The 25,087-nt window shown below is 41.3% G+C and overlaps 1 protein-coding gene across 3 annotated transcripts in view; it reads right to left on the reverse strand.

Annotated features, from left to right (window-relative positions):
* The window catches only part of kmt2a (lysine (K)-specific methyltransferase 2A), a 143,151-nt gene that overhangs the window by 34,042 nt on the left and 84,022 nt on the right, over positions 1-25,087 (reverse strand). For all 3 annotated transcript variants that reach the window (XM_068054097.1, XM_068054096.1, XM_068054098.1), the window contains exons 19-26: positions 23,738-23,934; positions 15,866-15,972; positions 14,313-14,450; positions 8,523-8,681; positions 6,253-6,370; positions 5,176-5,254; positions 3,801-3,973; positions 913-1,092 (exon numbers count right to left, since the gene is read on the reverse strand). In XM_068054097.1, coding sequence (XP_067910198.1) covers positions 913-1,092; positions 3,801-3,973; positions 5,176-5,254; positions 6,253-6,370; positions 8,523-8,681; positions 14,313-14,450; positions 15,866-15,972; positions 23,738-23,934 — 1,151 coding nt within the window. The remainder of the gene's footprint in view (positions 1-912; positions 1,093-3,800; positions 3,974-5,175; positions 5,255-6,252; positions 6,371-8,522; positions 8,682-14,312; positions 14,451-15,865; positions 15,973-23,737; positions 23,935-25,087) is intronic.

Here is a 25,087-nt window from a genome sequence, read left to right on the forward strand (position 1 = left end):
CCGGAATCAAGCATTTAGTTAGATATAGCATGCATAGTTTAGCTCCTTCCATACAGAACCAAAAATGTGCTTTAAACTCCAGCTCATGAGAAATTGTACACCACAATGTGCTCATTTCCACTATCGGCATCGCATGTGGCCTCTTAGTAAGATTGCCAAATTAATACCAAATATCACAGGCTTGTACTCATCAGGAATAGATTGAGACTGTCGAAATTAATTGCATGTAGGTCCTTTACAGATAGCAGGGGAAAGAAAAAAAAAAAGAGAACTTTGTCCTATCAAATTGGGTTGTATTCAAATCCAAGCCAAACAATAAACTACACCACCATCTGAAACTTACATTCATACTGGCAGGAATAAAGACACATGTTGATCTACCTTTCGACTACACATTAAACATTTTTGCAGAATACACTAAATGATTAAGAAGAAAATAAATTAAAGCGTGAATAAAAGTAGTTTCAAATGCTCAAAAGTAGAGTTCAAAGAATTACCTTAGTAACATCTGAAATGCATACAATTTTCCTCAAATAAATCCACAATCTGACCTTTCTATAAGCTTTTTAGATAGATACCAGCAAAATAAAGTCTTATAATTACACCATGGGATATCAACATACAAACACTCAACACAATTGTCTGAAGTCCTTCCTCTGCTCAAGACATTAGCTGGTTTATGGTAAACAGGTTGATGCATCTCTTAAAAAAGTGGATGAAGGGATTTCATACAACCTTGGTGATGTAAGCCATCACCTCACAGCATAATTTCATGGTCTTAGAAACACTCACGATCTCAAATATTTATCTCTTTAATCTCCTCTTCTATAAATTGCTTTAAAATAGTGTTAATATAAAATAGACAATACCTCATAAAATAAGGAGGTCAACAATGCAAGGCAGCTCAGTTACCTGGTGATGGAAGGGGTCTTGATCCGGTGCTTGGGGATCGGCGTGATGGGGAAAAACTGGATATCTGAATCCTACTCCCTGATTGCGATCGAGGAGGTATTGGCCCCGGCGTGTGAGAGGGTGGATGGTGATCCATTATTTCAGACGTACTTGGGTTTTGACTCTCTGCCATGTCAATTTCTATCAAAGAAAAAACAAATCGCTTATTAGGGTTTTTCTATGGGAAGTGGCCCATAGAATAGCCCATCGTGCCCATTCCAGCTCTTTGAAAGAGCTATACAATTAGTTCTGCTCCTGTTGATGTACTTTTGGGCAGAGGAAAGGTGTACTTGGGTCTTAAGGAAAGTGCCAAAGTTTGTAGATACCTCATTGCAACTTGAACCCTTTCAGAAGTGCAGCTAATTGTAAGAATGCAGCACTCCCTTGATCAGCTCACTCCTGAACTAAACAGTGGGAGCTGCAGAAAACTGGCAACTGCATCAATCTATGAAACTGTGAACTCACCATCAGGTTAAGGCTGCCATTTCCAGGAAAATTCCAGAAAATTAGCTGCTGCCATGCATTCATTCTCTGGAACTCCATGTGTGACTAGCTACTAAGCTACTAATCTCCAAGTACAAAGTGAGGAAAGCAGCCCAAGGTGATTGTTGGCCCCAGACCGAAATCAGGTGAATACTTTGAGAGTATGCAAACTGTTGGAATTTTGCACCACTGCTAGGCTACCAAGTACAGAAGGTGCTGAATTACTGCCAATACCTTTACTGTCTCAGTTTTTATATCCAGAATAAAAAACATGAACACCTCCAAAAAAAATTTACGTTTGGTATAGTATGTGAGGCACCAGCAATGGTAATACTTCAAAGGTGATGAGCCTTTCATTTCATCTCACACTGGTAACTCCTGAAAGAATGCACTGATATTCCTATATACCCATTTTTAAAATGATATTATTGAGGGTTATAATCTCCCACAAATACCAAGGCATGCTTGAAGTATCAGAGAATTTCCACAAGAATAAACCAACTCTTTACATTTTCCTTTAATTAGTCAAAAGTGATCCAATGGGTACAAAAATGGGCGGAGTAGTGAACATCTGAAGCCACTGCATTTCAGGGGTAGTAAAGAATCAACAAGCAGCAAACAGATTTGGGTTTTTTTTCCAAATGTTTCCCTGGACTCTCAAAAGATGGTTAAAGCGATCCAGGAGAAACAATATACTCTTAAATAAAAACAGAAAGTGCTGGAAATACTCAGCAGGTCTGCAACATCTGTGGAGAGAGGCAGAGTTAACATTTCAGGTCTGTGGCCTTTCATCAGAACTGCCAGAACGAGTTCTGATGAAAGGTCACTGACCTGAAACGTTAACTCTGCTTCTCTCTCCACAGATGCTGCCAGACCTGCTGAGTATTTCCAGCACTTTTTGTTTTTATTTCAGATTTCCAGCATGTACAGTATTTTCCTTTCAATATACGCTTAACTTGTTTTTCGTATTTGTCTGCTGCTCCTGCCCATGATTTTTTTTCTTTTACAGATTCATTAAGGAACTCACTTAAGCTATTTAGTTTTTTCCAATAACATGTTTGTTTTAGAGAGAGGTAAACACCTTCATTACGACAGCAGTCAAAAGAACCTGACATGAATGCTGTATAATATTACACAGCATAATTTCCAGACTTGGATCTCCTTGTGCTAACCATCATCTCTGGTGAGTCACACATGCAATCTGCTCAGTAACTGCTGCATCTGACAACCAGGAATCATTCTAAATTAGTCCAACATGCCTGATATCTGATTTTTTCTCTCTCTCCTTCCTTCCTTCTTTCATTCCCTCCCTCCCCCACGGCCTGAGAAATTCTCAGGAATTCTGTAGATGAGATCAAGAATCACAGACACAAAATATTTAAGTCTATTGCTCCACAGGATAGTATGTTGTAAAGGCCTGTCAGGTTCAGTTCGGGTTGGGTCGCTCTTCCTGGTCCGGTTTTCAGGCTCGGGTCAGACACACACAGCAAGAAGTATTAAAAGTAAAAAACCTACCTGAGCTGGGAGTCCGGGACGTGAAAGAGGGAAACTGAGTCTGCGCAGTGAGTGTCTCTCTGACGTCATCACGCTCATGCTGCAGCTTCCTGCAGATTGGGAGTCGCAAGGTAGGTAAAGGGAACATTCTGGTGGTTGGGTCAGGTCAAGTCGGGTCGGGCGCGGGAAAAAATTGGAGGGACTCGGGCCAGGTCGGGCTCGGGTCCGATGTGGTTCTGTCGGGTTCGGGTTGGTTTTCTTTTGTGACCTGAGCAGGCCTTTGGTATGTTGGGATCTCACTCTATCGTAAATGATTTTGGAAAGTTACCACAAGTGATGTTTTACCTTGTGCCACAAACTTGCTGAGCTTTTACTATAGTTAACAATGAAGAACATGGATATCCTCCCTTCCTTCCCCCCCCTCCATGCATTACTTAAAAGCAGTCACAAACAAACTAAAGCTTTTTACTTTAATCCACAGTGTAATGCAAGGATTTTTAAGCATTTTTACATCATGGGATTAACACAACTACAGTATCATCAGATACAACAGCTAGAGCTAATTTAAAAAGTGAATTATGACACCACTTCATCACAAGCGGAATGAATTTTTATGAAGTCAGTTTGCTAGAAACAACAAACAAGCTAAAACCATTGTCAAATCATACTGCATATTGGTGTTAGATCAGCAAGCTTTTAAAGTTATAGCCAGCTGGAAGACCCTTGATTTAAAAGCTTACCCAAAAAACTGGCATTTCCAACAATGCAGCATTTAGTCAGGCAGATCAAGTACTCTAGTGCAGGAGTAGGAATTTACTATTTTTTTTCTACAAGCTAAAGGATGCTTTACGGACAATGTCCTGCATCTGTACCTGTCTGTACACCTGTTGGACTGCTCGGACTATGTGCTATGGTTCTGTTTTCACTGTGCTCTAAAGTGCTGTTTTCTTCTGCTTCCACAGGAGGCGGTCGATGTTCGAGGATCTTGCACGTGTACACACATCGTTTCCTAGCGTCAGTCGTGCTCCAGTACACCCTTGAACACCTATCAATTTACATAACATCCAGACACTAATTAGCAGGAATACCCATGAAGCAATGTAGTCACAGCCCAGTTCAATGCTAGCCAATCACCAAAACAAAGCTACCAATTTTAATTTCTTGCTAGAAGTATTTGAATTTATTTTTTAATTGAGAAATTGAGATGAAGAGTTGGAGAAGGTTAAACAATTAATGGAACAGTGGTTAACCACACCAAGCTTGGCTTCTACAGCCCTTAATTCAAAGTTACTTAATTCAAATTAAAATAATGCCAAGAACATGCCAAAATTGTTCTGTTTCCTCTAAATTGCTACAGATAAGTCAACTTTTGTAGAGTTGACTGAATGACAACAGACAGCAAAAGGAAGTGAAGCCTGAAAGTAAGCAGTTGAGGGTAATTTTATAACATTGCACTCCCAGCAGCAAGCCCTGCTCATAGGGACGGCAGGAGAGAGAATTGGGGATACAACATTGTAGCCTTCAACCCACCCACCCTAGAGCACAGGATCACCCACTTGATTACACTGTATCAGTACCTAGTAAACATAAATCATCATAAAAACAAAAAGTGCTGGAAATACTCAGCGGGTCTGGCAGCATCTATGGAGAGAGAAGCAGAGTTAACGTTTCAGGTCAGTGATGTTTCATCAGAACCAGTTTATGGTGACTGACAGTTAACTACCAAGCTGGTGCATTCTCCATGGCAACGCTTCTACCTATCAGACTCCACTTGCCAACCAATCAGCAGTCTCTTCTCATACAGTAGAAATGCGCTGCTTCCCTTACATTGGCATTCTTGCGGATTGTCCTGCTGAGTGCAAGACAAAAAGCTTCGACAAAACATCTCTATTTTCAGCAATACTAAATATAAATCCCTAATTTTATGAATAAAAATAGTAATACAAGTGTTACGCCTCATTAGTTCAAATTTGGAAGAATTAATTTTAATTTAAATGTTTACATATTATTGGGATGTCAGATTACATAAAAACAAAAACCTGAAAGAGCAACAGAAAATGAGGCAAGATCTCCACATGAAACATTAATCTATCTTTTCATTTTCAAATGCTGTGAACTTCCAATTTTTATTACAATAAAGACTGATCCTGAAATCAGGAACTGGACTATCAACAATACCAAACAGTGCAATCTCCAGTGTGCTTAGTCACACACACCCTATTTCATAGCAACACAACAGAAACTTACTGATAGCCGATAGGAAACAGCTTGGCTTCACAGTCAGAGAGATCATTGAGTATCCCCAAACAGTCTATTGTCATAGAACCTAGATTAAGAGATGACACAAAATTATATTAGAAAGAAAATGTCTTCAAGAAGAAACATCTTAGCTGAAAACAAGAATAGTTGTTAATTATACCACTCTGAAGCCAGTCAGTCCCAAATTATTATTTTTTTTTTTTAAAAATCCATTCCAGACATTTCTGACTTCAATGTAAATTTAAATGAGATCCAGATTAAGCATATGTAAATATCTGAAATTTCCAAGTAGTAACTACATAGAATGTACAACAGAGAAACAGGCCTTTTGGCTCAAATGGTACATGCCAGTATTAATGCTCCACATGAGCCTCCTCCCACTGCCTGTAGTACATGAACTCTTACAGTACATGTTATGCTCTTCAGTCCCCAGACAAATATAACTCCTAGGTAAATATAAAACAGGTGATCCAAATTCAGGCCACTTGATGTAAAAAAGATGAAAACTCAAAGTAGTTGATCTGAAGATGGTACAGGTCACCAGAGGCATAGCTTTTGGCACTAACAGTCCAGGCTAAACAGAAGTAGCACAAATTCCAGGCAGGATATGGAAACGCACCATAACTCCGTTAGAATGCACCAGTCAACTCGGACTGCCCTACTATAGCAAAGGTCTCACTCGCAGTGGGATGTCCAGAGACTCGCCAATGCCATGTGAAATTCATTCTCAAGCTCAAATTTTTAAATGCAATGGGTGTGAAAGTTGATTCATTTACATGTGGTACTCAGTTAAGAATCTAAGAGCGTTGCAAGGAGCCCACCTTTCACCCCCGCATCCTTGGAGAAGAAATAACACATTATACTGCACCACCCGATCTCCTCATGCAAATGCTTTCTTTCACCTACTAAAAACCTACCTCTTTCATTAAGCTTTTGGTCACCTGTCCCAATATCTCTTCATGTGGCTCAATATAAAATTTTGTTTGATAATCGCTCCTGTGAAGCGCCTTGGGACATTTTCTACTCTGTTGAAGATGCCATATAAATGAAAGTTGTTGTACTAACCAATCATCATGTGGATACTCTCTGGCTCAAGGCCTGTCAGAAACTTTCTTCTTAAAGTGATGTCCTCAAAGTCGACAAAAACCCTTCGTAACACCTCAAACCCATCCTCAGCAACAGTCTGTAAACAAACAGTGCATGGTGCATTAGGACTGACTAAGTATACAAACCACTCAGCATTTGCATCTCCATTTAATAAAGATGACTTGGAGAAGTTGTACAGAAAATATTGGTGAATTAAGGACCACTTTATTACAGCATCGATTGACAAAGCAGTCATAAAAAAAAACTTCAACTGACTTTCTTAGGCTCCACGTGTCACATCAATAAAGTGCATCCTGGGATACATGACACAGCAGAGGTAATTTTCCAGTCCCAATGAAATGTGCTTGGTACCATGACCCAATTTTCAGACATTTCTTGCCTATCATTTGGGTAGAGTGAAGACAAATTAGTCTCAATCAGGGAGTGAGAAACACTTCAATTTCCTTGCACATACCTTTCAGCAGCTGGCTGCAGAGTGGTGTTGGCATATGGCTGTGTCAGATTATATACCTCCATTCTCTGTCAGGGATGGGCACACTCAGTTTCAACGAGGGAAAAATAATGCAGGGGAAAGAGTAGAACTGATTGGGTAGCTCTTTCAAAAGACAGTAGAGATTCTGTGGGCTGGGAGAGAGGTAAAGAACAGCAAATGGATACAAAGATAAGAACTACAAAAAGGGAACAAGAGAAAAGGCTTGCAAGGGATATTGAAGACAATACCAAAGGGTTTTACAAATATGAAGAGGAGGGTGGCTAAGAGTAATCTCGGCCCCTTAGTGTCAGATGCAGGTTATATTGTAATTGGATATCAGGAAATGGCAGACTTACTAAATAGCCAGTTTTTAAATCAGCCTTCACAGAAGACATTCAACAAGGTTCCATATAGGCAGAGATAGCAAAAATAAGAGTGAACGTTAGTGGAGACAACTTAATGGCTTGGGTCAGGAATTAATTAGGAGGTGGGAGAAAAAGCTTAGTAATAGTGGGTTATGCACTCAAATTGTCAGCATGTGACTAGTGGTGTTCCCCAGGAAGCTATACTGGGGCTGCAGCTTTACACTATATAAATGATTTGGATGAAGGCAGAGAGCTGTATATTTAAGTTTGCTGACAACACTGTACAAGGTAGCACAGTAAATAGTGTAGATGGGAACACAAAGTTGCAATAGACATTGATAGATTGAGTGGGCAAAACTGTGGCAGATAGAGTTCCCATAAGATAGGTAGATCAGAGTACTTTCTAAATGACAAGAAGCTAGGAGTTGTAGATAGGCAGTTCTAGGAGTCTCAACAGAAATCATTAAAAACTAGTGGGCGAGTACAAAAAATAATTTATAAGACTAATGGAATGTTGGCCATTATCTCAAGGAGGCTGGAATACAAAGGGGTGGAAGATATGTTATAGCTGTAGAGAGCTCTGGTGAGACCCAACTGGAGTAACTATATTCAGTTCTGGGCACCACAACTCAGAAGCGGCACAACGCAGCTTCACCAGAACATCACCAGGCCCAAAAAGGTGTGGACGTGTTGCATAGATTAGGCTGGTATTCCCTTGAATATAGAATCTTAAGGAATGATCTAATTGAGGTGTTTAAAATAAATAAAATGATTTGATAAGGTGGATAGAGAGAAACTATTTCCTCTGATGGGGAATCCAGAACAAGGGGGCATAACCTTAAAATGAGAGCTAGGCCGTTCAGGGCCGATGTCAGAAAGCACTTCTTCACACAAAGGATAGAGGAAATGTGGAATACTCTTCCCCCAAAAAGCTGTTGAGGCTGGGGGTCAACTGAAAATGTCAAAACTGATATTGCTAGATTTCTGTTAGGAAAGGGTATTAAAAGTTATAGAACCCAGGCACGTAGATGGAGTTAAGGTACAGATCAACCATGACCTGAACTGAATGGTGGAACAGGCGGAGAGCTGAATGGCTTACACCTGTTTATGTAAGAACCAGCGGGACAGGCACTAGGGGCTAAATGGCCTCCTTCTGTGCTATATGATTCTATGATTAATTGAGCTTTGCCACTAGAAAACAAATCACTTAACAGAGTAACTTCCTTTTATTTGTTGAAGAAAAAACTAACTGGCAGACACTTTGTTCAGAAATTCATTGACAGCTGAAATCTGACCGACGTTGTAGTGTTTATTTTGAAAGTCTGCATTAACAGTGGGAGTCTCGGCTGCTGGTCAGTTATTGGAGAATCACTCCCATCTCTTGAACCCACCTCTCCTTTGACTAGATCTTTGTGCCGTTGGCAGTACACCTTCTTGTCATCCAGGAACACACAGTTCTTTGCCCGAGCGCACATGAAGTGATAATTGCTCTGACAGGATGTAAGACAGCAGCCAACAGTAGCCCCAGCCTTCTGACAACATTCACAGCGCTAAAAAACAAACAGGATGAATAATCATTGCCAGTGAAATGCTAAACTTTGATTACATTATTTATTTATTTTTAAATCCGCCCTACCTGTAAGGTAGCTGTCATGATAAAGTAAGCTCGACTTTCCAACAGCACATTTAGGGAGGTGGTCACACCACAGGTTAGGAGCATGCAGGCAGAGAGGGAAAGGTGACCGCCAAGAGAACCAGGCAGATAGTGCAGAGTCCCCTGAGACAATCTCACTCACAAATCGGTATTCCATTTTGGATACTGGTAAGGGTGACGGTTCCTCAGAGCAGTGCAGTCAGAGCCAAGTTTGGTGGCACCACAGGTGGCTCAGCTGCACAGAAGGGCAGGAGGAAGAGTGGAAGAGCAGTGGTGATAAGGGATTCGTTAGTTAGGGGAACAGACAGGCGTTTCTGCGCCAGTAAACATGACTCCAGCATGATGCGTTGCCTCCCTGGTGCCAGGGTAAAGAATGTCACGGAGCGGCTGCAGGACATTCTTCTGGGGGAGGGTGAACAGCCAGAGGTCGTTATCCACGTCGGTACCAATGACATAGACAAGAAGGGGAATGAGGTCCTGAAAGCAGATTTTAAGGAGCTAGGGATTAAAAAGCAGGACCTCAAAAGTGGTAATCTCAGGATTATTCCCAGTCCCAAGTGCGTGAGCATAAGAATAAGAGAATTGAGTGATTAAACACGTGGCTGGAGAACTGGTGCAGGAGGGAGGTGGTCAGATTTCTGAGACATTGGGACCGGTTCTGGGGCAGGTGGGGCCTGTACAAGATGGACGGGTTGCCTCTTAGCAGGACTGGGACCAATATCCTCACAGGGAGATTGCTAGTGCTGTTAGGGAGGGTTTAAACTAAATTGTCAGGGGGATGGGAACTGAAGAGGGAGCTCAGATTAGAGGGAAACAAAACTGGTAACTTGCCTGGGGTGTGGGAACCAGGAGCAAGTATCAGAGAGGAATACCAAGATGCACAGAACACTGGGAGATGGATAGCACAAGAGTAGGAAATAGTATGTTATTAGGTGAGGTCAGAATAAGGGAGAAAGTAATAAAGTCTGAATCAGGGTTAATGTGCATGTATGTGAATGCACAGAGTGTGATTAATAAGACTGGTGAGGTACAGGTGCAGATTGCCATTTGGAAATATGATGTTATGGCTGTAACAGAGAACTGGCTCAAAAAAGGGTAGGACTGGGTGTTAAATATTCCTGGATACAAAGTGTTCAGGAAAGATAGGAAAGGGAAAAAAGGGGGAGAGGTTGCAGTATTGATTAAGGAGAGCATTGCAGTGCTGGAGAAAAAGGATGTTCCAGAGGGGTCGAGGACAGAACCAATTTGGCTAGAGCTAAGGAACAAAAAAGGTGCAGTTACACTGCTCGGTGTTGTCTATAGGCCACCAGCTAGTGGGAAGAACGTGGAGGAACAAATTTGCAAGGAAATTACAGAAATGTGGAAAAATTATAGGGCAGTTATAATAGGGGACTAACGAGAAAGGAGGCACTGCTAGCCCTGGTTCTTGGGAATGAGGTGGGCCAAGTGGATCAAGTATCAGTAGGAGAGCATTTAGGGGATAGTGATCATTGTACCACAAGGTTTAGGCTGACTATGGAAAATGACAAAGAGCAATCCAGGGTAAGAATGATTAACTGGGGGAAGGCCAACTTCAATGGGGTAAGAATGGAGCTGGGGCAAAGAAATTGGAGTCAAAAGCAGGCAGGAAAACTGGTAGGTGAACAATGGGCTATCTTCAAAGAGGAGATAGTTCGGGCACAGTCAAGGTATGTTCCCTCGAAGGGGATAAGGCAAACAAATCCAGAGCTCCCTGGATGACAAAAGAGATAGAGATTAAGATAAAGAATAAGTGTGCTTATGACAGGTGCCAGGTAGAAAATACTATTGAGAACCAGGCTGAATATAGAGGTCCAGAGGGGAAGTGAAAAAATCAAATAAGAGAAGCAAAGAGAGAGCATGAAGAGAGACTGGCTGCTAGCATTAAAAGGAAATCCCAAAGTTTTCTGTAGACATATAAATAGTTAAAGGGTGGTAAAAGGAGGAGTTGGGCTGATTAGGGACCAGAAAGGGGATTTACATATGGAGGCAGAGGGCATAGCTGAGGTGTTCAATGAATACTTTGCATCTGTCTTTACCAAGGAAGAATATGCAACCCAGGCAATGTTGAAAGAGGAGGTAAGTCAGATACGAGAGGGGTTTAAAATTGATAAAGAGGAAGCATTAGATAGGCTATCTGTACTTAAAGTGGATAAAACACCAGGGCCGGATGAGATGCATCCAAGGAGACTGAGGGAAGTGAGGGTTGAAATCACAGAGGCACTGGCCATAAGTTTTTAGTCTTTCTTAGACTCGAGGTGGTGCCAGAGGACAGGAGAATTGCAAACGTTACACCCTTGTTCAAAAATGGGTGTAAGGATAAGCCCAGCAACTACAAACCAGTCAGTTTAACTTCAGTGGTGGGAAAACATTTAGAAAAAATAATTCGGGACAAAATCAACAGTCGCATAGACAAATGCGAGTTAATTAAGGAAAGTCAGCATGGATTTCTTATGGGAAAATCATGTTTAACTAACTTGGAGTCTTTTGAGTAGGTAACAGAGAGGGTTGATGAGGGCAATGCTGTTGATGTGGTGTACATGGACTTTCAAAAGGCGTTTGATATAGTGCTACACAACAGACTTGTGAGCAAACTTGCAGCTCATGGAATAAAAGGGACAATAGCAACATGGATATGAAATTGGCTGAGTGACAGGAAACAAAGAGTAGTGGTTAATGGATGTTTTTCAGACTGGAGGAAGGTTTATAGTGGAGTTCCCAAGGGATCAGTGTTGGGCCCCTTGCTTTTCCTGATATATATTAATGACCTAGACCTTGGTGCACAGGGCACAATTTCAAAGTTTGCAGATGATACGAAACTTGGAAGCATTGTGAACTGCGAGGAGGATAGTGTAGAACTTCAAAAGGACATAGACATGTTGGTGGAATGGGAAAACAGGTGGCAGATGAAGTTCAATGCAGAGAAATGTGAAGTGATTCATTTTGGTAGGAGGAACATGGAGAGACAATATAGAATAAAGGGTACTATTCTAAAGGGGGTGCAGGAGCAGAGGGACCTGGCTGTATATGTGCATAAATCATGAAAGGTGGCAGGACAGGTTGAGAGAGTGGTTAATAAAGCATACAGTATACTGGGATTTATTAATAGGGGCGTAGAGTACAAAAGCAAGGAAGTTATGTTGAACTTGTCTAAGACAATAGTTCGGCCACAATTCTGGGTGCCGCACTTGAGGAATGACATGAGGGCATTGGAGAGAGTACAGAAAAGATTCATGAGAATGGTTCCAGGGATGAGGAATTTCAGTTATGAAGATAGATTGGAGAAGTTAGGACTGTTTTCCGTGAAGAGAAGGCTGTGAGGTGATTTGATAGAGGTATTCAAAATCATGGGGAGTCTGGACAGAGTAGATAGAGAGAAACTGTTCCCACTTCTGAAAGGATCGAGAACGAGAGGGCACAGATTTAAAGTATTTGGTAAGAGAAGCAAAAGTGACATGACGAAAAACTTTTTCACGCAGTGAGTGGTTACGGTCTAGAATGTGCTGCCGGAGAACGTGGTGGGGGCAGGTTCAACTGAAGCATTCAAAAGGGAATTAAACAGTTATATGAAAAGGAAGAATGTGCAGGGTTAGGGGGAGAAGGCAGGAGAATGGAACTGAAGGAGTTGCTCTTTCAGAGAGCCAGTGTGGACATGAAGGGCTGAATGCCCTCCTTCTGTGCTGTAACGATTCAGTGAATAAAGGTTAATTCAAACTCTGTCTAGGCCTGGTTCTACTGCTTTTAACTTCTGCCCCACACAAGGGGTTGATAACAGACTACTAATTTGTACAAACAGCAGTATCAGGATAGTTTATGTCTAGAATGACTAATATGCAAGAGTGTTACCATCTGGAATACAATCACAAAGTCTAGATGGTTTAACTATAGATTAATGGATACCTGGAAGCCAGTTAACAAGCTCAGTGTTGTTTCTGGCATAGCTAGCACTGCTGCCAATTTTCGTCAAGGAAAAACAGTACTTAAGCCAACAATTATTAATGCCATATGATACATGCTTTGTGCAGCACTCTTAATTCATTACCTCACCTCAAACTGCTCCCACAATTACCACCTGAACTTATAGACCTGTGCTTCAGCCTAGTGTTATATCATTCAAAATGTTCTCTCTGGAAATGAATTATAGGCTGAAATCGAATCTAACTAAGGAGTACAAATTATTAAGACACAAGAGTAAGTTACAGGCTGGAATCTGAGCCTCTGGTTTGACCAGGCTCAAACTCCCTTTTAATTCTATTATATTAAATACATGCCCATGTTACTATCTTGATGACCAATAGAAACGACCTACATTTTAGTGATAATCCTGAGTAATATTCAATACCACTATTAGATTTCCCTTATCCACCTACATTCCAGTGAAAAAAGAATCAGTTTTCTAGTATTTTTGCATAACTATAAACTTTCCAATCCTGCATTTCTACAACTTTTTATGGTACCCTTTCCTTAATATGGATACCTAGAACTGCACACAATATTCTAACTGTGGCCTAACCAATTTATAAATCCAACATTACTTCATTGCTTTTTTTTGATTAAATGCATAATACCCAGAATTGAATATCTTTTTCTAGCCTTTATGAACTGCACTCCTACCTTTAAATATCTACAGACCCACATCCCTAGTACCCCCTGTACATCCACTCTTAAGAATCTTAATGTTCAGGATATGTTTTCTTTCACTCTTCTTTTCCCCAGAATGTACTGCCTCAGGTCTCTCTGCATTGTCGCCTCTCTGCCCACTTTACTAACCTGCCTACATCCTCCTACACTCTTCCTTATAACTTGTTGCGCCCCCCAATTTTGTACCATCAGCAAATTTCTGCAATATTCCTAGTGTACCTACATCCACAACATTTATCTAAATGGAAAATAAAACAGATTCTCGCAAGCACCTCTGGGGCGATCCAAAAATATCCATTTAACCCATATTCTCTGCCTACTACTCTCTAGACATGTCTCAATCAATGCAGCTATATTATTTTCAACGTTCCCTAGTGTCTCATGCAACACTTAACACATGACCTCTGAAATTTCTTGTATACAGCATTCATTTCATTCCCAGCAGAGATTTATACTTCACTGTTCAGGCTATATTTCACAACTTTTTAGTATATTTTACTGCTTCCTTCCATATTTCCAGCATTGTGATGTAATGATCAATCTATATATCAACGTCAGAGTACACAGAAGATGAGATATAGAAAACCACTGAAAAAAATAACTATAATATACCTTTTGAGAACAAAATTAATGGATAACAACATATTATAAGAGATGAAAATATCTTCACCAATGGAATCAACTCCACTTTCACATCATTGCTGCTTATCCATCTGGTCAGGCCTCGTGATTATTTGTATATTCTCTATTTCATTCCAGGAAACTACCAATCACCCTGACCGCTGCAGGGAAGAAACATGAAAGCATCTTTGTCCATTACACTAATGGTCAGTTTAGGACATTCTTTGGGAGCTCCACTAAAACTCACCAGTTGCTTGCCTCTGATAACAGCCATGTGCACATTCTTCAACGAGCCATCATCATCCTCAAAGACTTCCGCTGACCACAAGGCACAGTTTATGTGTGTCCACTCATTCTGACCAATATATAGAAGACGTCCAGCATCCTAAAAGATCCAACAGTTCTATCAATACCTGGTTTCAAGACAGATTCCATGACACCATTGAGAAGTCTACAGTACATGTCCTTATGGTTAGCAGTTACAGGGTAACTGCAGATTTCCTTTAGTTAGCTCAAATGAAATACTGAAACTGTTGTCTCCCTCAGCTAGCTTTAGTGAATCTAAATGGATTGCTGAAAATGCTAACAGAGCACTTCAGTCTGACCAATTTTCAGAATCCAGCAAAAACTAAAGATTTTGCAAACATGCCCTGCTTTTATTAGCTTAATTTCATTAAAAGAAGAAAACTGAATACTTTTAGTTTACTTTTTTATTATTTGTTCTCAGGAGGTGGACAACTCTGGCGAGGCCACATTTATTGGCTATATCTAGCTAACCTGAGAAGGCAGTAGTAGGCCTTTGCCCTAAACTGCCCTGGTCCTTGTGGTGATATTAAATAGGTTATTGATCCTTGTGCCGATGGATGAACAGCAACATATGTCCAAGTCAGGATGGAGGAGAACCTGGAGATATCATTCTTAGTAGTGGAGATCACAAAGGAGGGAAGTGTTATCGATGCAATCGTGGTGATTTTCTACAGTGCATCCTGTAGTTTCTGCAGTGTACCAGTAATAGAGGGCATAAATATTAACTTCAGTTTCAGGGGTGCCAATTAAGTGAATTGCGCTGTTTTGGAGGGTATTGAGCTTTGAGTGCTGTTGTGGTTGCATCCATCCAGATGAGCAATAAGTATTCCATTACACTCCTAACTTGAGCCTTACAGGTGGTGGAGAGTTTGAGATGGGTCAGGAGGTGAGCCACATGCTACAAAGCACCCAGTCTCTACCCATGTCGCCACCATCTGGACATGGCTGGTCCAGTTAGTGTCTGTTGAATGTAGGCCCCAAGATGTTGGTGGTGGGGGACTTGGCGATAGTGGTGGTCATTGCCTGGAACTTAAGTAGCACAACTAAGGCCGGATGCAATTAAATGGAGCAACACTCAACTGCTTTAGAACTGTACATAGCTACTATCATGCATACCAGTTAACCAGTTTTAATTTACACCCTCAACTAAACAGCATTTGTAATGAAGAAAATTCTATAAATAATTCTTCATTTTGAATTGAATGGCTATGGAACAAAATTACCAAATTAGAGCCCACCCCAATAACATCGACCAAACATGGGACCTGGCAGTTATATGTGGCATTTTAGACTTCATAATTAAACTAACTTCCCAAAACAAAGGCAGGCAACCTAAAGTCGAGCAAATCAATCACAGTTACAAGCTTTTAAGCCCTGTTTGGAAGAATACTGCTGTTTTTCCACAAGTACAAAAATAAACAGCAAAAGATTTGAGATTGTAACCAGTGTGTTTTAACAACTGGTTTGGAGATAAAATGACAAACAGATACTCACGTTTCTGTTGTCATCTCCATATTTCAGGCAAAGCACACACTGCCTGTTGTCTTCCACATCAGGAGGAGGGTCGATATCAGGACTGTCCTCTCGGCTTCTGTCAGAGCCTTACAAAGACGACAAATTGACGTTATTCCATTATTCGCATTAGTAGCACTGCTATTGAGTAATAATTACTGTTCCTAACACTTCCAAGAGTTTCACATGAGATACTGAGCAGTTCTAAGTGAACAGATTGTTATTCCAACAGAAATTAGTCAGAAATATACTTCAATGGGGTGTAACTGAAAGCATGTTACTGAGAGGATGAGGTCAGTGTATTAGCACAGTCCCTTCTGCTCTGGGATCCAAGACTGAACCCAGTTCAGTGTGGTGAGACAAAACCTGATCTGTCTGCAAGCTGCAGGGGTCCTGGACAAGTATGGGCTCAGTCCATTTGCCACTGGTGTGGGCTCCTGGAACAAACTGGCATTAAGTTGGCGTTCTCACGCAAAGATTTCACGGATATAGTTAGTATGGGAAATTAATTACTGGTTAGGCACCAGCTGGAGTATTGCACCCAATTCTAAACAATACACTTCAGGAAGAAAGTCAAGGCCCTGCAGACAGTTCAGAGAAGATTTACTAGAATGACAATAGGATGAGGAACTTTCGAAAGAACCAGAGGGGAGATGAGAATTTATTTTTCTTATTTACGCAGCACGTTATGATGACCTGGAATGCACTGTCTAAAAGGATGGTGGAAGCAGCTTCAACAGTCACGTTCTAAAGGTAATAGTGATATATATTTGCAGGGCTATGGGGGAAAGAGCAGGGGGAGTGGGACTAACTGTACAGCTCTTTCAAAGAGCCAGCAAAGGCATGATGAGCCAAATGGCCTCTTTCCATGCTGTAAGATTCTACGTCATACTGCCATTTAGCTTGTTTGGCACAATTGTCGTACTGGCTGCATACAGCTTTGTCATCGACTCCTGCATTAATAAGCACAAGGATTCACAAGCACATCTGAAATGAACAAAACCACTAACAAAAATGCAACTTCTTCTGGCGTTTCAGGATAGAGAGGAAAGAGTCCTATTGCTTTTCTAGGCTTACTTGTGAAGCAATGCAATGGCGTACATGTCTATTGGGGGAAAGAAATGCAGCTGGAAGATAGTTATTTTGGAATGAAATTTAATGTTTCACTATGATTTGATCAAGATTTACAGGTGTGAAGTTCCAATTAAAAGTGTTATTCATCCACAGGCTGTATTGTTTAGAAGATTTACAACTTCAGTCAAATTTCATGCATTATTTAGACACTGGCAAGTAGCTACATGACATCTGTGCGCTCAAGACCTATAAACACTGTCCAAACTAACTACGGAGCCAAATGCTAAAGATTCTTTCCAGCCTTTTAACAATACTGATTCCAGCACTTGCACCAACTATACTCCTGCCTATACAAGTGGCTACGTTCATTCCAGTAAATTTTCCTGCAGGTGTTGAATAGAATAACTTTAGCCTTGTTCACACTGCAGTATAAAGGCGGTAACTTGGAAACAATCACAGGTAATTTTTTCATGAAAGTTGGGCAGTAACAATTTCACTGATCTGCTATGTTATTAACAGTGAGATTACACTAGCATAAAACAGATACACAATCAGAAGGAAGCATTTTTGCAGCAGCTTTGCATATGGTACTTTAATCAGAAACAAACTGAGACTTAGTCATAACTTGCTTACATTTTGTTTACATGCACATAATTTTACTGACCATGTTGGTTGTTCTTTCAACAACCAAGGAGGGGGAGAAATTCCTAAAAAGTTCAGGAGAACTTCCTTGATCAGTATGTTCTCAGCCCAACTAGAAAAGAGGCATTGCTGGATTAGTGCTGGGAAATGAGGTAGGCCAAGTGGACCAAGTGTCTGTGAAGGAGCACTTGGGCAAGAGTGATCATCGTATCATAAGGTTTAGAGTAGTAATGCAGAAAAGCAAAGAACAAAATAAGATATAATGTCTAGATTAGAAGAAGGGTAATTTCAACAAGATGGGAAGGGACCTAGCCAGGGAAGAATGGAACCAAAGACTAGCAGGAAGAGCTGTATCAGAACAATAGGTTATCTTTAAGGAAGAGATGCTTCAGGTACAGACAAGGAATGTTCCAACAAGGGTGAAAGGCAGTGGGAACCAAGAACTGGGCTCCTTGGTTGACGAGGGAGATAGAGATTATGATAAAACCAAAAAAAAGATGTATGATGCATAACAGGTGAACTCATCAATTGAGAACCAGGCCAAATACAATAAGTTGAGAAGGGAGGTGAAGAGGAAAATAAGACTGGCAAAGAGAGAATCTGAAAACAGAATGGCAGTCAACATAAAAAGGAACCCAAAGATCTTTTACCGACATGTAAATAGTGAGTGAGTTGTAAGAGGAGTAGGGGGGCCTATTAGAGGCACAGAGCAAGGCTAATATACTTAATGAGTACTTTGTATCAAGTGTTCACTAAGGAAATGGAGGCTGACAAAATATCGATAGAAACAGAGACAGAAGAGGCAATGGATAGGATAAAAATTGAGAGGGGGTTAGTATTAAAAAGGACGGCTATGCTTAAGGTTGATAAGCCACCTGCCCGAATCGCAACATCCCAGGTTGCTGAAGGAAGTAGGGATGGAGATAGCAGAAAGACATTAAGTATGTAAAAGTAGAAAGTGCTGGAAATACTCAGCAGGTCAGGCAGCACCTGTGGTGAGAGAAACAGAGTTAACATTTCAGGTCTGTGACCTTTCATTAGAACCCACAGACCTGAAACGTTAACTCTGCTTCTCTCTCCACAGATGCTGCCTGACCTGCTGAGTATTTCCAGCACTTTCTGTTTTTATATACTTAATGGCACAGTTCTAAAGAGTGTACAGGAACAGAGGGACCTGGGGGTGCATGTGAATCGATCTTTGAAGGTGGCAGGACATATCGAGAGTGCAGTCAGTAAAGCATATGGGATTTGGGTTTTATAAATAGAGACATTCAGTACAAAAGCACGGAAGTTATGCTGAATCCTTTATAAAGCTCTGGTTAGGCCCCAATGGGAAAACTGCGCCCACTTCTGGTCACCACACTTTGTGGGGGAGGGCGGGGGGGTGCTGTGAGGGTCCTTGAGAGGGTACAGAGGAAATTTACCAGAATGGTTCCAGGGATGGAGGATTTTAGTTACAAGGTTAGGTTGCAAAAGCTGGGTTTATTCTCCTTAGAACAAAGGAGATTGAGGGGAGATTTAATATAAGTGTACAAGATTATGACAGGCTTAGGTAAGTTAGGCAAGGAAAAACTGCTCCCGTTAACAAATGGTACAAGGACTAGGGGATACAGATTGAAAGTTTTGGGCAAAAGATGCAGGAGGGTTGGTAATGACCTGGAATTTGCTGCCCACAGGGTGGTAGAAGCAGAGACAATCAATTAATTCAAGAGGAAGTTGGATGGCCACCTGAGAGAAATAGACTTGCAGGGCTATGGGGATCAAGCCAGGGAGTGGGACTGACAGCACAGCTCCGTGGAGAGCCAACATGGACTTGATAGGCTGATTAACCCATCCATAAGTGCTTAAGTGGATATGCTGAAGACATTAGGGCCAATTTTCTAAATACATGCTCCCAAGATGGGGCCTCACATACTCAAAGTGTGCAGTAGGAAGCTGTATGTACAATTCCCACAAATAATGTCCATTAAAATGAATAGGCAGAAAATCATGGGATTGTTGCAGGATTTCTGATGCAAGTTCAAAGGTCAGGCTCACCCTGCACCTTCCATTTGAAAAATTAGTCCTGTTGTGTAATCTAAAGATCACCATTCACAGTTCTGGTGAAAGTTCATTGATCCAAAAATATTAACTCTATACAAATGCTGCCAAACCTCCTGTTTCCAATATTTTCTGCTTTTATCTCCATTCACAACTTCATCGGAAAAATGTAATACCATATTATGCCACTAGATGACTAGCATGCACTGCAAATACTCCACAGCACATTATTTACAAAATATATGTCTGATGCTAGAAAACTAACACTGTACAAAGCTACAGAAGTGTTCTTCTGAGAGGGGTTGCAGAAACCTCAAGTACTCCCCACTAGACTAGTCACATTTTCAATTTCGACCCTTTGCAACTCCCAGAGCCCACTGTCACTAAACTACCAGCCAGCAAGACAGGACAAACTGCCTAAAAAATCAACACTGCTATGCGAGTGGCTGGTTCTGACAGATTTTCAACACTGCCTCCACCTCAAATGCAGCACACTGCACCTAATAACTCACTTGAAAACTGACAAAGCTCACCCAACGAGGACATGCTCATGAACCCCAAAACTCAGTGGTGTGAAATCTCCTGTGGGATTTCACCAGGGATTCTCTCCAGTGGGGATATTTTTGCTGCAGCCCACCCTACCCCCACCCCATCCCTGCCATTTTCTCCCCACCTCTCCTGCAAGTACTGACTTATGTTAGGCTGAAGTTCTAAAGGCACTTCTGGTACCCCACCCAAGTGGCTATTCTTCCTGTTTGAGCCTAGACTATGACTACCAGTCAACTATCTGCCCACACAGCCAACACATATAATGTTCTCACCAAATGTCCTGTGTATTTTCTAGCAGGAGTCACTGGTTGGTTATCAGCAACAGAAATTCAAGCTGATTTTTCCTGTCACCAGCAAAGGGATAACAATGCTTACTATAGCAACCAAATGTTGCCACTGTGAGCGATCAAGCCTGAGATCTTCTGCTCTTTAATGGATTCATACCCCACTACGCAGTACTAACACCCATTCAGCTAATTTTGGAAGAACACTATTTCTAGGTTCTATCTTGCTTTCCAATTTGGAAAAGTGCTAATGAAGAATCTCATCAGGTAGTTTACAGCTCAGGTTGAGTCTGTCTGCTGGGGAACGGTTTATCATATGCTCGTTCCAATTTTAATTACTCCATGGGTTGCAAAGTGACTGTACAAAACCAACTTTAACTAAGAGCTCCCATTCACATTAAAATGCTTCAGGCATTACATTCTGTATTCGTAAAAAGGCATACTTTAGATAATTCCAATATGTTGGATGAACAAGTAAGTCTACAGTTGAAAATGATTTGATGCAATCAAATTAATAAAATAAATACAAACTCTCATTTCACGTTAGCATGATATAACCTGCTTACGTTACTATTAACAAACTCATTTTCTAAAGGTGACAATATTCCCAAATGTGTGGATAAGTTTGGAAAGTTCAAAGAATAAACCATTAGCAAAAAAGCACAACTCTTGAGCTATTCCACACTATTGGCACAACTCAATTCATAAAGGGGGTGCATGCCAAACCAGGATGCAAATGCACATCTGTTAGGGACAACTTGATGAGACCATGCTCCCAATGGGGAGTTGCTCATATCAGGAAATCACTGGCATGCCACTCATATATAAAATAAGATTTTTTTCCTGTGGGAAGTGGGTGAAGAGGGGTGGGGAGGGAGGGAGGGCAGGGTGAAAGGAAGAGAGGGAAGAAAAACTTATCAGCATATCTCCCTGGTACACTCTCCTGTACCTTCAAGCAGCACATCAAAATCAATCTCAGGGGAATTTGCTATGAACACTATTCAGCATGCTGCCCAGCACCAAGAAGGAAAAGTCTGTAACACATTAGGTCTCAGTTGGACCACTACACACTGTGTCTGTCCTGCACTCATGGACATTGTTCATCTTGAAAAGGAACAGCTGCAGGAAATCTTAAGAAATACTAATACTACAATAAAAAAGTAGAAAAATATTTCTTATTCTCTTAAAAAGAGGTGAGCTAAAAAAAAAACTTAAACACAAAGTGACAAACGAATATTCAGCCTTCTGTTTGTGAAAGCGTATTTGACAATTCTGTTCTGGAACAAAGCTGGGAGTGAATCTTGTGAATTCAGGGCAGGTGGGGTGGTGGGCATTGGGGTGGTGGGGGGTGGTTGAGTTGGCCTCAAAGGATTTTCCATTCATTCATTTTAATGTTCTTCCTGATCCCTGCACCAAAATCTCAATAGGCACTCCCAGTGGGTGTAAATTTGAATAATATTCCCCAAAATTTCGACAGAAAATTTATGAACATATTAATTGATTTGAATCTTGCTTAGAATTGTTTGTAGAAACCAACGTTAACACGATGTATGCAAATTAATTCTATAATTTGCACATGTATCCAGGTGCATAAGACCAGGCTTAGTTGGATTTGAAAATGATACTTCAGCCCTTTGGTAATGCTAAGACATGTTCTATATCTGCTCTGACGATACCACCTTCCATATCAGAGCTTCCAAAGTGCTCTCCTTTTTCCTCAGCCACAGATTCTGCTTCATCATAATCGACAGGATTCTTGACTGAATCTAGTCCATTGCCGTCACCCCTTCTCCTCCCTCTCCGAACCCTGATAAGGGTCGCCCTTGTCCTCACCTTCCACTCCACCAACCTCCGTGTTCGACATATCATTTGATGCCACTTCTGGTATGGTTCAACCACCAAATACATCCTCCCCTTCAGTCAGTATTCTGAAGCAACCGTTCCTTCCATGACCGTTCCTTGACCCCTGTGCTCCATAACTTACACTGGCTTCTGGTCCAACAATGCCTTAATTTGAAAATTCTCATCCTCATTTCCAACTTCCCCCATAGCCTCACTCCATCCTCTTTCTGTAACCTCCTCCAGCCTTACAATTCTGCACTCCTCCAATTCTAGCCTCTTGAGCATTCCCAATTTTTAATCACTCCACCAATGGCAACCGTGCCTTCAGCTGCCTAGGCTCTGGAATTCCCTTCCTAAACCCATCTGTCTGTCTCTCTCTCCTCCTTTAAGATACTCCTTAAAATCTACCTCTTTGGCCAAGCTTTTAGTCATCTGTCCCAGTATCGCCTTATGTGGCCCAGTGTCTAATTTTATTTGGTTACGCTCCTGTTAAGAAGAACCTTGGGATGTTTTACTAAGTTAAAAGTGCAATCTGAACGCAAGTTGTCGTAGTATGGCACTGATTTTCCCTTCCGAGCAGCACTGTGGGTGTACCTACACCACATGGACTGCAGCAGTTCAAGAGGCAGCTCATCACCACCTTCTCAAGGACAATTAGGGATGGGCAATAAATGCTGGCCTAGCCAGATAGCTAGTGGACCCTGCTACACAGTTCTTCGTGCTTCCCATTTTACCTTTACACTTAGCTATCCCCCTATAGCTGGTGATACACCCACATTGTTTAGGTCTTTTATATCCTTCATCTGTTATGCCTCCTTTGTCTTGTGTAATTATTATTTCTGCTATTTAACCATCCCCTGTTCTTCATCTAAACACTTTACAGATCATTCTATTTCTTTGCTTGCATGTGTAATCAGTGTGTTTAGGCCTTTTCCTTTGTTCTGTTCCTCTTTAAATGTTATACGCTTGTAGTATCTCTCAGTTCCGAGGAAAGGTCTATACCCGAAACATCGGCATTTACTCTCTCCATCAATATTGCCTGACCCGTCAAAAGTTTCCAGTATTTTCTGTTTTTGTTTCAGATTTCTAGCGTCCTATTATATTTTGCGTTCTGACATGGGAATGTCTGATGCTGACACAAGGTGCCTGAGGTAGAAAGTATTCCATTGTCCAGAACCAAGACCTATGACCAATTACTCCCTCCCCACCATTCCCTTCCTCCAAGTACAAAAGTCATAGGACTGGAGACGACCATTCAGCCCCTCGAGCTTGTTTTGCCATTCAATAAGATTGTGGCTGATCTGTACTTTTAACTTAATTTACTTGCTTTTGCTTCATATCCCTCGATTCCCTTTTCACATAAAGATACAACACAAAAAAATCAAATATTCCAGTTAAGTTATGTTTAATATTTTGATTATACCTGCTGTTATTGCAAGTGGTGGTGGAGGCAGAGGCACTGGCGAATCAGGATCTCCGGGTCCTTTTGGCTGTGGTGCAGGTATGATCTTCTTGGTAAGTGCTGGCTGTTCAGTGCGAGTGCTCTCCTCCCGCTCTTGCCACTGAGCATAGTTGTGATCTGATGATGGTGGCAAAACAGCATTGGGCAGCATTCCGCTACTGAAACACAATAGAATCCTGATGGTAAGCATTTTAAGCAAACATGCTCCACTGAACTCCGATAAAACGAAGCAATTTCTTCTGTCTACGTGAAGTCATTCGGCTGAGGCACTGAGACAAGTGCACAGTGTCCAACTGGAAAGGTAGGGCAGCATACCCACAAACCACTGGTAATGGCAGTTAATCACCTCCCAGATTAGAAAACAACAGAAAATCTCAGGGGAGAATAAATATGTTGGGCAGTCCATGATAATACAAATTGTACAGGACTTGTTCCATTTCCACATTTTCTGCTTTTCTGGCCAATTTCCTTCACTTCATCGCACTCGAGGCATTGGCTCACTCTGTGGTATAGATCTACTGATACATACAAACATATGAATTAGGAGCAGAAGTAGGCCATTCGGCCCCTCTAGCCTGTTCCGCCATTCAATAAGATCTATTTGTGTCTCGAATTCCACACTCCCATCTACCCCCGATAACCTTTGATTCCCTTGCCTAACAAGAATCTATCTACCTCCACCTTAAAAATATTCAATGACTCCGCCTCCACCAACTTGACACAGAGAGTTCCAAAGTCGTGCAACCCTCAGAGAAAAAATTTCTCCTGATCTCTATCCTAAAAGGGCGACCCCTAATTTTAAAAGACTGCCCCCTAGTTCTCGACTCACCCACAAGAGGAAACATCCTTTTCACATCCATCTTGTCGACACTGTTCAGGATCTTATATACTTCAATCAAGTCTCCCCTCACTCTTCTAAACAAGCCCAGTCTGTCCAACCTTTCTTCATAAGACAACCTATTCATACCAGGTATCAATCTAGTAAACCTCCTCTGAACCACCTCCAATGCATTTACATCCTTCCTTAAATAAGGAGACCAAAGCTGCACACAGTATTCGAGATATGTTCTCACCAATGCCCTGTATAACAGAAGCATAACATCCTTACTTTTATTTTCAATTCCTCTCGTAACAAAGGATAGCATTGCATTGCCTTCTTTACTACTTGCTGTTCCTGCCAAAGTGAGCAACTTCACATTTTCCCACATTATACTCCATCTGCCAGATTTTTGCCCACTCACTCAACCTATCTATAATCAGTCTGCAACCTCCTTATGTCCTCTTCACAACATGCTTTCCTAACTATCTTTG

This window comes from Heterodontus francisci, chromosome 22 (genome assembly GCF_036365525.1).
Source record: "Heterodontus francisci isolate sHetFra1 chromosome 22, sHetFra1.hap1, whole genome shotgun sequence".
Classification (NCBI taxonomy): domain Eukaryota; kingdom Metazoa; phylum Chordata; class Chondrichthyes; order Heterodontiformes; family Heterodontidae; genus Heterodontus; species Heterodontus francisci.